At 55.3% G+C, this 12165-nt stretch overlaps 1 protein-coding gene across 1 annotated transcript; it reads left to right on the forward strand.

Moving 5' to 3' along the window:
* Nucleotides 1-175: 175 nt before the first annotated feature.
* Nucleotides 176-10084, forward strand: GPR137C (G protein-coupled receptor 137C). The gene is made up of 7 exons (XM_082762521.1): nt 176-629; nt 5110-5153; nt 5897-6125; nt 7664-7813; nt 8230-8352; nt 8458-8573; nt 9170-10084. Exons 1-7 carry the CDS (start codon nt 267-269, stop codon nt 9336-9338), a joined length of 1194 nt encoding a protein of 397 aa, XP_082618647.1. The 5' UTR covers nt 176-266; the 3' UTR covers nt 9339-10084.
* The last annotated feature ends 2081 nt before the right edge of the window (nt 10085-12165 follow it).

Genomic DNA, 12165 nt, shown 5'->3' on the forward strand with positions numbered 1-12165 from the left:
GAGGGGCGGGGCCTGGCGGAGAGTGACAGGCAGCGCCGCCCAATCCTCGCTCCTCTTTGCGCTCGGCGGGCGGGGCTAGCGCCGGGAAGAACCAATGGGGAGCGCGCTCTGCCTCCAGCCACCCCCTCAAATACCGGCGCTCCTCACTCGCTTGGCGGCGAGAGGGCGGGCGGGCAGCGCGGCGGGGAGGGCTCCGCGCTGCGTGCGTCTGTCAGCAGCTCCATGGCGGTGCCCGCGGGCTCGGTGCCGCCTCCCCCCCGCTCCTTATGAACCCCCCGGCGGCCCCCGCTGAGGGGCCGGCCCCGGTGGTGGCGACGGCGGCGGTGTCCGGCGTGGAGCTGGGGCTGACGGCCGTCCACACGGCGCTGTGCGCCTCCCTCTTCCTCTTCGCCTACCTGCAGCTCTGGCTGCTCCTCTACTACCGGCAGCGGCGGCTGAGCTACCGCACCCTCTGCCTCTTCCTCGGCCTCCTCTGGGCCGCCCTCAGGACCACGCTCTTCTCCTTCTGCCTGCAGGGCTCCCCCAGGGCCCTCCGGCTCCCGCAGCCCTTCGCCCACTGGCTGCTGCACTGCCTGCCCGGCTGCCTGCTCTTCTGCAGCCTCTGCCTCCTCACGCTCTACTTCGCTGAGGTGATTTTTTTTTTAATTTAGGGCTTTGCCTTCGTTTTTAGGGCTTGTGGGGGGGTGAGGGGGGAGGAGGGGCGCCTGGCAGCTTAAAAACCCCGCTTGGAAGGGTTTATGAGGGAAAAATTGGGGTTTTGGGGGGAAATGGGGGTTTGGGGGAAAAATGGGAGGTTTTGGGGTCGTGGCCTGAGTGCTGAGGTGGGGAGGGGTTGAGGGGCAGCCCCCACACACACACAGGGTGCCCCCTGCCCTCCCCCTCCCTGTGTGGGGGTGGCAGCGCCGTGGGTCCCTTCACCAGGCTTTTTTTTTTTTTAAAACCTTTTTTTCTCTAATTTCTCATTGATTTCTCTCCTGCTAAGGGCCCGGGAAGTGGCAGCAGCAGCAGCAGGGGCCTGGAGGGCCGCCAAGCATTACGTCACCAGCCCGGAGCCTCTTCTGCTATTGTTGCTGCGCTCCCTCCGGCCCCTCGCCGCCGCCAGCCCCGCTCCTTTCCGTGCCCTTTGGTGCCTCACAAAAACCCCAAAACCCCTCTGCCTCCCCCCGGAACAGCCCGGGCTGCGGAGCTGAGCCCCTTCCCGGCACAACAACACCCCCAGGACGGCGCTGAGCCGCTTGTTTTTGGTGCTGATCCACATCCCTCCTCCCCTGCCTTCCCCATTGCCCATTTTGTGTTTTATTTGTCCCCCCCCAAACCCTTCCTTTTGCTCTCTTCCCCCTCTGAATATTTCCCTTCTGCTCCAGTTTCTCGCCAGCAGCCTCCCGGTTCGGGGACTCGCTTCGTAAACAGGCAGCACTTTTTTTCCTTCCAGCTCCGTCGCTGCTGCTCAGACCCCGCAGCCTCACAAAGGAATCGCTCACAGGCAGCGAAGCCGCTCCGATGTCTCACCCCTGGGGATTATTTCACGTTCCCTAGGACGTCTGCCCTCACACGATACCACGAAGCTCGGGGCCGTGGGGTTGCTCAGCTGTGTGGGTGCTTCCCTGCCCGGCACAAACACCTGGGAGCTGGTGTTAATTCTGCCAGTATCGGATGCGTTGCCTGTCGAGTGCCAGCAGAATAAGAAATGCTGCATAATATTTAGGATATAATGTCTATAATCCATCTTTAAATTGAAGGGAGCCTGAGCTACCCATTTTTGCAACCAGTAGGTGTTTGTGTGTCCCTTTAGGAGGCAAGCTCAGCAGGAGATCCCGAGCTCTGTTGCCCCAAACTGGCTGGATTTCTGTTTCCAGTGAGGCTACTGGATTTGACAGCAGGTTTACCACCTCGCAGGCTCATTAAAAACCTCCCTTAATGAAAGGCAAATGAGTTCAGGCAGGCTCCCTCCCTGCTGTGGTGGCTGTTTTGCAGTGGACTCTGGCTGGGTATGCCCTGCTTCTGTCTCCTTGCAGACCTAGAGCCAAGGGAAATCCTGTCTGAGGAAGCAGGAGCTCAGCATCCAGAGTGGGAAAAGGATAAAGTGACTTATTTTAATGGGTGTGCATGCTTCCCCACAGAGAAGGGCCTGACACTTGGCTGCCCCGAGCAGCACGGGTGGCCAGCACGTTGTGTCTTGGAGTGATCTCACGGTGGTGAAAGCCAGAGCTTGTGGGATTTGGAGACAATCCACCTCGATGGACCTTTTGGTGCTCTTCTGGCTTCCATTTTAACCCAAAAAAATGGTGATTTTGTTCTACTTTGCTTGGAGAGCAGGCTGATAAAACTAGCCCATCCTCTTAGCTACCAACACATGGCACCTTTCTGCCAGCTGATGCCAGCTTGGATGTGTTTTTTTTTTCCTTAAAGCTCAGGAGGAGCAAGCAAGTGAAAAAAGGAAGAAGCTGCTGTGGAAACAGGCTGAGGATTTAGAGGATTTTTTACTCAGGTGGCTTCAAGCAGGAGGTGCTCGGAGGGCCCAGCAGTTCCCAGCTCTCTCAGGCCAGCTGGCAGCAACCTGTAGAGGAGCTCTGGGGCTGCTGTCCCTGGTTGAAATGCCCTCAGATAAAAGCTGAGGCTGCTTTTGTGCCGGAGGCATGGCTAATTGTCCCTGCTCACAGTGCTGCCTTTGTGGGGGTGCTGGAGGAATTGCAATCTGTCGAAGCAGGGAAGGAAAACGGGGCCTGTGCTGCGCTGTTTGCGCTGATCTCGCTCGATTTATGGAGCTCCTCGAGCTGGGGATGGGTTGGGGGAAAACCTTGGGGAAACAACAAATCCCTGTGGAGAGCTGGAGGAGTTTGGACTGTTCTAGGACCGAAATTCAAGCTGATGGAGCTGCCTCATGCTCCCCTCTGTGGGGAGGAGGCCGCCCTGTCCAAGCTCCCTTTTGTCATGGGATTTTTCCACCTGGAGCATCAGGAGCTGGGATGCCTTCTGCTTGGAACCTTCCCTTCCTGCTTCAGCTCGTAACAAAGAGCATCTCTGCAGGGAACCTGGAGATCGGGGTCTGTCAGAATTCCTCAGCTCTGCTCCCAGCAGGCAGAAGGATGCCCAGGACGCCCCAACCCTGCTTGGAAGAGCTCCTCTGCTGCCAGCCGGGCATCTGCTGGAGCATCACCACCTCTCCCAAGAGCCTGCCAGCTGCTGCTGCCCCCAGGTCATCACCAGGAGCCAGCATCCATAAATGCAGCCACAACAACCTCGTCCTGACCCTTTCCAAGACCTTTTTGGCATCGCTGCCTGGCCTGGGAGTCTGCAGTGGTGCACAGCGATGAGTAAGGGCTCTGCTCGGGGCTGCTCCGCCAGACTGGCGTGGCCCTAACCCTTCACCTGTCTGGGTCTGAGCGCTCCAGCGGGCGGGATGACATCAGCCTCTTTCATCCCAGCTCCTCTAATTGCTCTGGAGCAGACGGGCACGGGGAGAGCATCCAGCCTGGGAGATGTTTGTCCTCGCTGGGGGCAGCTGCTGAGGGGGCACAGCCTCAAAATGCTCCGTCCTGGAGCTGGTTCCTGTGCTCGGGTGGCTGTGTCAGCAGCCAGGAGGTGACCGTAGGTTCTGGTTGAGGCTGATTCCACCAGGAAATGACAAGTTTCTGCCTCTTTCAGGTCTCTTGTGGCTGGATGCACCACGATCGAGCAGAGGAGCATCTGTAGGTTGGTGTTGAGGCTAAATAGTTAAGAAAAACCCGAGGCTGGTACTGCTGGAGCCAGCACCTCCCTTCTGCTGCCCCGTGGCCTTCCCCTTTCTGTCTGGGGGCTTGCTGCTAGCAGAAGCTGTGGCTCTGGGCTGCTCTTTTGGGAGTCAGAGCCCTGGCACTAGTTTCTGAACTGGATTTCCATGCTGCACAGCTGTGTGCCAGACCAAAAGGCTTCCTGGCTGGCTGTCCTGATGCTCCCAAAGCAATTGGATGCAGCCTACAGGCAAGCCAAGGATGGAGGATTTGGGGATTTCTGTCTCAAAGTGACCGTGCTTCTCCTTCCAAGGCTCAGGCTTCCCCTTGGAGGGGCTCTGTGTGCATCACTTTGTGCTTCTGACTGGTGCAAGCCTCAACAACGGGGCAGAGGGCTTTGGGGACTGCTTGGAGTACTTGGCACAGGGTCTGAAGCTGTCCAATTCCTGTAGGAAGGACTTCAAATGCTCGAAACGATCGTAATGGAACAGACAGCCCTCAGGTCCTGGAGTGTGGCTGGGAATCCTGGTGGCAGGAGCCTGATCCCAGAAGCTTTGTGGTGCTGAAATCCCAGCAGGAGGAACAGCTGAGTGCCTTGTGAGGGACGGGTGAGTGATCCTTCCCTGCAGCTGCAGCCTGGGAGGTGACAGGGAGAGCTCCTGGAAGAAGTGGAACCAAAGCTCTGCACCTGCACGGTGATCAGATTCGTGCTGAACCCTGGATCTGCCTCAGAGGCTCTGTCCTTCGGGATCCCAACCCTCAGGACACGAGCTGTGAGGCTGAGTGTGACCCCACAGGTCCCTGGGGTGTGGGGAAGGATGGCAGCGCTGATTCCCTTTTGGACAGAGTGTGTGGTGCTCTGAGGAGCGATGTGGGCTGTCACCAGGTGCCACACACCTCAAAAAGCTGGGCCTTCCACCTCTGGAGGGCTTCTTCCCTCTGAGTTACTCCTCAGGTGTGTTTGGCCTCCAAATATCTGCAGGGTGGAGGAGCTGAGAGCTCTGCGTGTCTCTTACAGCCTGCAGGCCCATCGTCTGACACCACTGGGCTGGTTTGGATCCATTATTTGTCTTGCTGAGGTGGTCTGCTCCAACAGGAGCTCAATCATGCTTGATTTCACTAAAATATTTTAAAATATTCCCTTGAGTCCTTAGTGACAAGGTCTTTACACCACACCTATGGGATATTCGGTGTCTGTGCCCATCAGACACCTGCGTTCAGACCTTGCAAGTCTCTTTTGCAGTGGGTACGAAGCAAGATTTTGTGCTAAGAGGTGCCGTGGTCCTTCAAGATCCCCAGCTGGATGGTGGCTCTCCTGTTGTATCCATCATCACCAAGCTTAAAGGAGGGCTGTAGGGCACGCTCAGTAATGCTCTGCAATTTTTTTTTTTCCCCCTAGGTCATATTCAAAGTGAAATGTGCAGCTGAATTCAACAAGTACAAGTAAGTGGTGCTTTCATCTAATCTTTAGAGGCTGCTTAAGGTGAATTAAGCCTGTGGCATAAGAAATGAGGGCTTTGGACCCCAAAAAATGAACAGAGCTAACGCCTTACCTGGCTGTGCTCTGACAGAGGGTCAGTGTTGCTCCTTGGAGCAGGAATGTGAGCTCCAAGGAAGGTGAGATGTGTGCTGCATGCCTCCGTGTGCCATCAGCATCCCGGTGTGGGTGCTGATAGCAAGCTAGGGGAACTCTCAAGGTCCTCCTGAGCCGTCCCACCTCCAAGAGAGGTGTTTGAGCAAAAGGTGATACACTTCTGTGCAGCCCAGGTGCTTCCTGGCCATTTCCAGGTAATCCCATGGTGGAAAAGGCAAGCTCCAGTGGCTTTCAATAAAGCTGCAGTGGTTGTGATGACTCAGAAGGTATCGACTGAAGTTAATGCAGAGCTCGAGCGACACTTGCAATCTGCAAGATAAGAGCCTGACTGTCAGAAGATGAGCCTGGTAGCTCACGGCCACTCACACAGCTCGTGCTGTAGGAGAGCAGCTCAGACAAATAAATGCTCTGCAGACCTGGGCTGTCAGTACAACCACTGGAACTTCTGGAATGCCCAAATTTTTGTAGCATGCCTCTCGTTCTGCTTGCTCCCTCCTGATGAGACTGAAGGATTGTGAAGTATGACTCCAAAACAGTGTGATTTAACTCTTTTTTTTTTTTTTTTTTTTTTTTTTCCCCATCTTCTCTCCAGGGTCCTCTTGTATCTGGGCTCCATCCTCACCAGCCTCCTCTTCCTCGTTGTGAACCTGACTTGTGCAATGCTAATCCACGGGGAGGTCCCGCAGGACCAGCTGAGGTGGACGGTCCTCGCCCGCGCCCTGGTCAACGACAGCCTCTTCATCCTCTGTGCAATCTCCCTGGCTTGCTGCATGTGCAAACTGGGAAAGATGTCTTCAGCAAACGTCTACCTCGAGTCCAAGGTAGGGAAACGCCTCGTGGACTGCCCCGGGGCTCCTCTCTCCAGAGCTATCTGCTCCTGCTACAGGGATAATGCGTCCAGCATGTTTTAGGGGAAGGTGCCTGCAGTTTTGCTGGTGCACAACAGGAGGCTTAGCAGCTGCTCATGCTACTCAATTTTAGAGGTTTAACTTCAGAACTCAATTTTTAGTTTAATTTCGGGATTTAAATTTGGAAAAGAGGGTTCTCTAAGAAGTAAGATGTAGTTCCTGCAATGTATTGCCACGAAGCACAGTGCTGATAGCTCTGACATGTGTAACACCCCTCTCTGCGGAGGGAATCTAGTAACAGTCCAGCATTAGCTGCCTGGATTGTTTAATCCAGAGGCAGTGCTACTGTGTTCTGCTTGAGAGGAGCCTCTTGGATGGGAGGAGAAGCTTCTGTAGGCCCTGTCCCAATGCAGAAGGACAGGTGAGGTTCTGAACATGTACAACTCTCCTCCTGCAGATGAAGAGGGTGAAGCACCAGCAGGCTGCAATTAAGCATGCACCTGAGAGCTCTTCCCCCATTTCTTCCTCTGAAAAGCCCTCACCCCTATCAAAGGCAGTGATTTCACCCTGCCTGGCGAGAAGGGCAGGCAGCAGCCTCCTGATCAGCCTGGAAGCAGCTGTAGGGCAAACTGTAGGATCTGGGAGCAGTCAGGTGCAGAAGGAAGTCAGCTGCCTGGCTCGGATATTTTTGAAGTGCTGCCTTCACAGTAATGCAGCGCCTCGCCTCGTGTGCTCGGAGCCCTTCTGTCCTTCCAGGTGTCAGAGGGACTCCTCAGAGACCTTCCCAGCGTGTCCTCAGGTGAATCTGGAGCTTTGTGGATGTGGCAACTTCCTCCAGTTCCATGCCTGGGGTTGCCTGTAGGGCTTTGTTCTTGTACAGCGTGCTGTGGAGAAGCCTGCTTCTTCTGAGTACCCAGCTGGACTGCCTGGTGAAGGTTTCTAACACCTTCAAAATGATTCTTACAGGACACTGCCTTGAGCAAAGCTGGGAAAACAGAGCTGGTGTGCCCCTAGTTGGGATGGGGAGCAGGTCAGCGAGGTGAGCTCCCTCTGGGAGATGTCTGCCCACACACAAAGGCAAACCAGCTGTGTCTTGGCTCAGATGCTTGCCCCTATTTTGGCTTCCACCATGCAGTGTAGCTAAGTCTGGGCCTGCTGAGGATGTTAAAAGCAGCAAGATCTTGCTTGGTGGCTGTTGGCTGGCCTTGGGGAGGCTGCCAGAGGAAGGCAGTGGGTGTGGGGCCATCTCTGGACCGCCAGTTTGGAGCTGACAAACAACTCTGCAGGTCAGTAAAACCCTGAGGATGATGCTCCTGTGCCTTGAGCCTTTCCTGCTACTCCAGTGAACTCATCACATGAGGAAGCTCGTAACCAGCTCTGAATATTTTAGCAACATACGAATGTTCCAGGTCATTCTTGCCTGCACAGCTTCTCGTGTATTTAAATGGGAGGAGAAATCCAAGCTCTGCAGGAAGGTTTGTCTTAAAACTGCTTTTTCCTTTCTGTTCCAGGGAACATCTGTCTGCCAAGCTATTCTTGTGGGCTCTGTAGTCGCTCTTCTGTATTCCTCAAGGGCTTGCTATAACCTGGTGGCTGTGGCCATATCTCCAGACAGTGTTCCTGGGCCATTTAATTATGGCTGGGACAACCTTTCTGATAAGGTAAGCCTGTCACTTCGAGTCCAGAGCTAGGAGCAAAGTGAAAGGGCTCCCATGGGGGCACGTGTAGGGGAAAAGGATGTTACATGGGGGTGTGTGTTCCTCTGAATCCCCAGGTAAGCTGGATTTCTGTGTTCTAAAGCCCTGCTTGTTCTCTCCACTGGGGCAAGCCTGAATCTTCCTCAACCTCCCTACTTCAGGAGGGATTCTGTTATCATCAATTTCAATCTAACTCTTCTTTTGGGGAGAGGAGGAACAAGTCAGAGCAGAAGAGCAATGTTTAATAAGGATCATCAGGCTCAGAATAAGTTTTCATCAGGATCTCACCGCATTTGCAGTTACCCTGAGCTGTGCCCAGCTCCGGGAGCCGTGTAGCTCTGATGGCTAGGAATTTAGAGACCTCCAACTTCCTTCCACAGGTGCACATGGAAGTGAGCAGCGAAGAATACGTCGTGTTCGGAGTGGTCCTCTTTCTCTGGGAGCTGGTGCCAACAACCTTCGTGGTGCTGTTCTTCCGGGCTCAGAGACTGAGTCAGAACCTGGTAGGTCGGGGCGAGCTGCTGAGGCTCAACACCTCCTGTCTGGGGAGCAGACCTCTAGGAAGGCTGTCAGAAATCTCACTCCTGGCCTTTTTTTTCCTGTCACAGACTCCAGCAGGAATGGTCAATAGTCACAGTTACAGCTCCAGAGCCTACTTCTTCGACAATCCAAGGCGCTACGACAGCGATGACGACTTGTCGCGGCTTGGGGCCAGGGAAGGAGGGTAAGTGTTGTGCTGGGCGAGTGGAGAAAGCTCCGAGCTGTTTCTGAGTAAAAGTGATTAAAGTGAATATCACGCTGAAATGTGCAGTGGCTACACGCAGGAGGCCTCATCCAGGGAAGCTGATCTTTCCTCAGCTGGGGGATTGGGGCTCCTAAATCACCTCCGGAGGAGTTTTTCTGCTGGGAAGTGAGGTGGTGAAGCCCTGGGAGAGATGTGGTCTCCGGGACAAAGCTCTGCAGGAACATTTGGGATGGGGGAGGATGCTCTGGTGTCCCCAGCAAAACTAAAATGAAACCCGACAGCCCTGGCCTTGCTGCCTGGGGCTCTGAGGTCCTCCTGGCTGGTTTTTTTGTGAGGAACCGAGAGGTTCTGCCTCTCCTTGACCAATTCTGTAGGACCTGGTGCTCCTTTCTTTGCACCTGCTTCCTCAAAGCCAGGTTCCCTGGGGACACCAACCTGCTCATCCTAACCCACAGACGTGCACCGTGGTCAGTGCTGGGGGGCAGAACTCTTCCCTGGGCTGCCTGGCGATGGAGGCAACGTTCAAAACCACCCATCCCTGAGTCCCCTTCTGGTTTTCTGCTCTCTCCTCCCAGCTTGGCCACCCCTCAGTGCTCTGGCTGCTACGGGGCCCTGGCTGGGAACGACAGCTACACGGCGGGTCCCCAGCTCGGCGGGGCTGCAGACAGTGCCCCCTTGCTCTCTGCTGCAGGCGGCTCGGAAGCAAACACCCACCACAGCTCCTGCCCCGCGCCGCAGAACTGAGGAGGCCGCCAGGCCCCTTTCCTCCCAGAAGTGGCATTCGTGTATAGGATTGTAACCTTTTTTGTTTTTTTTTTCCTCCCCCTGAAGCATCTAACTCATTGACACAAACATTCCACTACCTGCCCCAGCCCTGAGCGGGACTGAGCCGACGGCTGCGGGCGGTGAGCGAGAGAACTGTGACTTTTATTAAGGTACCATGTAGCAAAGTGAAGCTGAACTCTCTCTGGAAGCTTTTTTTTTTTTTTTTTTTTTTTTCCTTGGTCTGGTCTTCAAGATGTTGGCAGCTAAATGCACCAGAGCTTCCTCACTAGAGAAAAAAAAAAAAAGAAACATCCAATGCATATTTGCACTTTTTATCTGCACACTTGGAAGGAACGGATCTCGCTCGGACCGCGCCTGGTCTGAGACTGTTCTAGTTACTCTTTTAATTGCACATCCGTCGCTGGGAGAGGCAACTGTCTTCCTGCAAAGATGTATTCCGTGAAGTACTCTGCATCCTGACTCGCGTGGGAGCGTGGAGCTCAGTTACCAGTGTTAGGGGCAGGGGGCTGGAGCGTGGTCCTGCTCCGACTGCTGGCCCCGGTTGCTGTCCCCATCCTGCCTAGGCTCGTGGGCTCGAAGCATATCCCCAGCGAAGGCCTGTGAGGGTGAGATCGAGTGCTCCTGCTGCTCCTGAGGTGGCTGCCTTGTGCCCAACCCCCGGCTGGTGGCGGAGGAAGAGGGCTGGAGCTGTTGGGAGGGAGGGGATGGGGGGCTGGGGGCTCTTATTGCTGGAGTTGGCTCAGCAAAAGGATGCCTGGGCCTGAAGTGTGTGTGAAATGAGGGCTGCTTCACCTGCTGGGGGTGAGCGTGGTCCTGATCCCTCCTCTTCACCCATCGTGGGGCTCTTCTGCCCCTCAGTATTCACTGGCATTTAGCAGATACCCGAAACTTCTACCCTGAGCAAATGTGAACCAGCAGAGCCCCCGGGGAGGCGCAGGAGCCCTGCTGTTGTGCAGGGAGGGGGCAGAAGCTGCTGAAATCTGGTCCTTGGGCTCCTTCCCCTCCTCTCCTGGCTCTCTCCTGGGGTGCCACGGAGCAGGCTGTGGCCGCGGGGCTTCGGTGTGCTGGGTCAGGCTGGGAGGAGGCTCAGTCTGACCTTCCCTCGGACCAGAATTAGCAGCTCTGGGAGGTGAGGCTCCGTGTTTCAGGCTGGATGTGTTCCCTGCCACGTCTCTGAGCCCTGCGTGGGGTGAGTAAAGCGGCTCTGGACCCGTGCTGGGCTGGAAGGGGCTGCTCTGGGGCTGGTGAAAATGTCAACTGGAAGTGCGAGCAGCCCCAAGCACTGGGGCAGCCCTGGCTTCACTGGTGTGGCTGGGTCACCAACCCCTTTGTCACCCTGTCACCTGCCTTGCTTGCACCGAGCTCGCTGTCACTCGTCACCCCGAGCACCCCCAGCCCCTTGGTGTGGTCTCTGCTGCCCCGGGGAAGGAGCAACCTCAGCTGCTTGGTGGAGAGGGCTCGGATCAGGGCTTTTTGGCACCTCCCTGGTGCAGTACTTGAAGCAGAGAGCTCCCTCCCCACCACCACGGCTCTCCTGGCCGCAGGGGGAGGTTGCTCCGTCCATCCCTGCTCGACTTATGGCAGAGCTAAGGGCGGCCCCAGCCCTGCTGCCCTTTTTTCTCCCCCCATAAGTCACCAAAGACAGCGAACGACGCTGGCGGCCCCCGGTTCTTGCTTAAATTCCAAAGCACTAGGAGCACTTTAAGTTTTTCTTTGGAGGGAAGGGAGCGTAGTGCAAAAAAAAAATAATAATAATAATAATAATGACGAAATAAATACAAATTCAAGGGCTACAGGCTCATTGTTCACATTGCACTGAAGCACACACCACCAATACGATCTTCCTGGCAGTAGGATCGCAGGTCGGGGCAGTGAGTCGCCTTGCTGATGTACTCGTGAGTGACTGGCAAAAAGTGTTTTGGTTTCCCTCGTTTGTATGGCTGGCCATTAATTTCCGAGCTCTGACTGCTCCCCGTGGGGTCGGGCTTGTGTTTTACCGAAGTAATTTATAGCTGAGAAAAGTACAATGACTTTTTTAATGCATAGTTGCCTTTCATTAAACTTTTTCTTTTTTTTTTTTTTCCTTTTCTCTTTTTCGGTCTGGTTTAACAGCGTGTTGGCTTCGCAGGCAGGCAGCTGCTGGCTGCAACAGGAAGCTGTGGCCGATGAATGTACCTATTTGTTCTTCACTAAACTGTAACCAAGCACTACGATGTTGAAATAAAAAAAAAAAAAAAACAAAAAAGGAAAAAGTTTCTGTGCTGCCTTGCCAGAGCCCAGCTCCAGACGTGGTCCTGCAGCCTGCCCGGCCCAGGTGAGGGGCTGAGGGGGTTGAGGCAGCACAGGACATGGGGCCGGCTGCCTGCTCCCCCACAAAATCACCCCTAGCTCCTTAAAAAAGCTGCCTCTGGCCAGGCAGGAGTGCCCACGCAGCATTCCCAGGGGATCTCAGGCTCCCCTCCCTACCTGCAGCCCCTCCAGCACCTGCTGTGAGCTGTGGAGGAGGCAAAAAAACAAAGCCCAGCAGCTCTGCGTTGCCTCGCTTCCTAACACCCCTGGCACGGGTTTATCAGCACGGCCTTGGGCTTGTTTTGGGTTGCAGCAGCTGCACGCAGCACTGCCTGCCTCCTTTTAGGGGGCAAAATCAGCGCTCACCCCCCTGCATGTGTGTTTTTGGGCTTTATTCTTGGGTAGCACCAACCACGAGCCTCTCCTGGGCCCTGTCACAAAGCACAGAGTTATGGGATGGGGCTGGTTGTAGGACCAAGGTGCAGGCAGGGAGCTG

Source organism: Aythya marila, assembly GCF_965140915.1.
Source record: "Aythya marila genome assembly, chromosome: 5".
NCBI classification, from domain to species: domain Eukaryota; kingdom Metazoa; phylum Chordata; class Aves; order Anseriformes; family Anatidae; genus Aythya; species Aythya marila.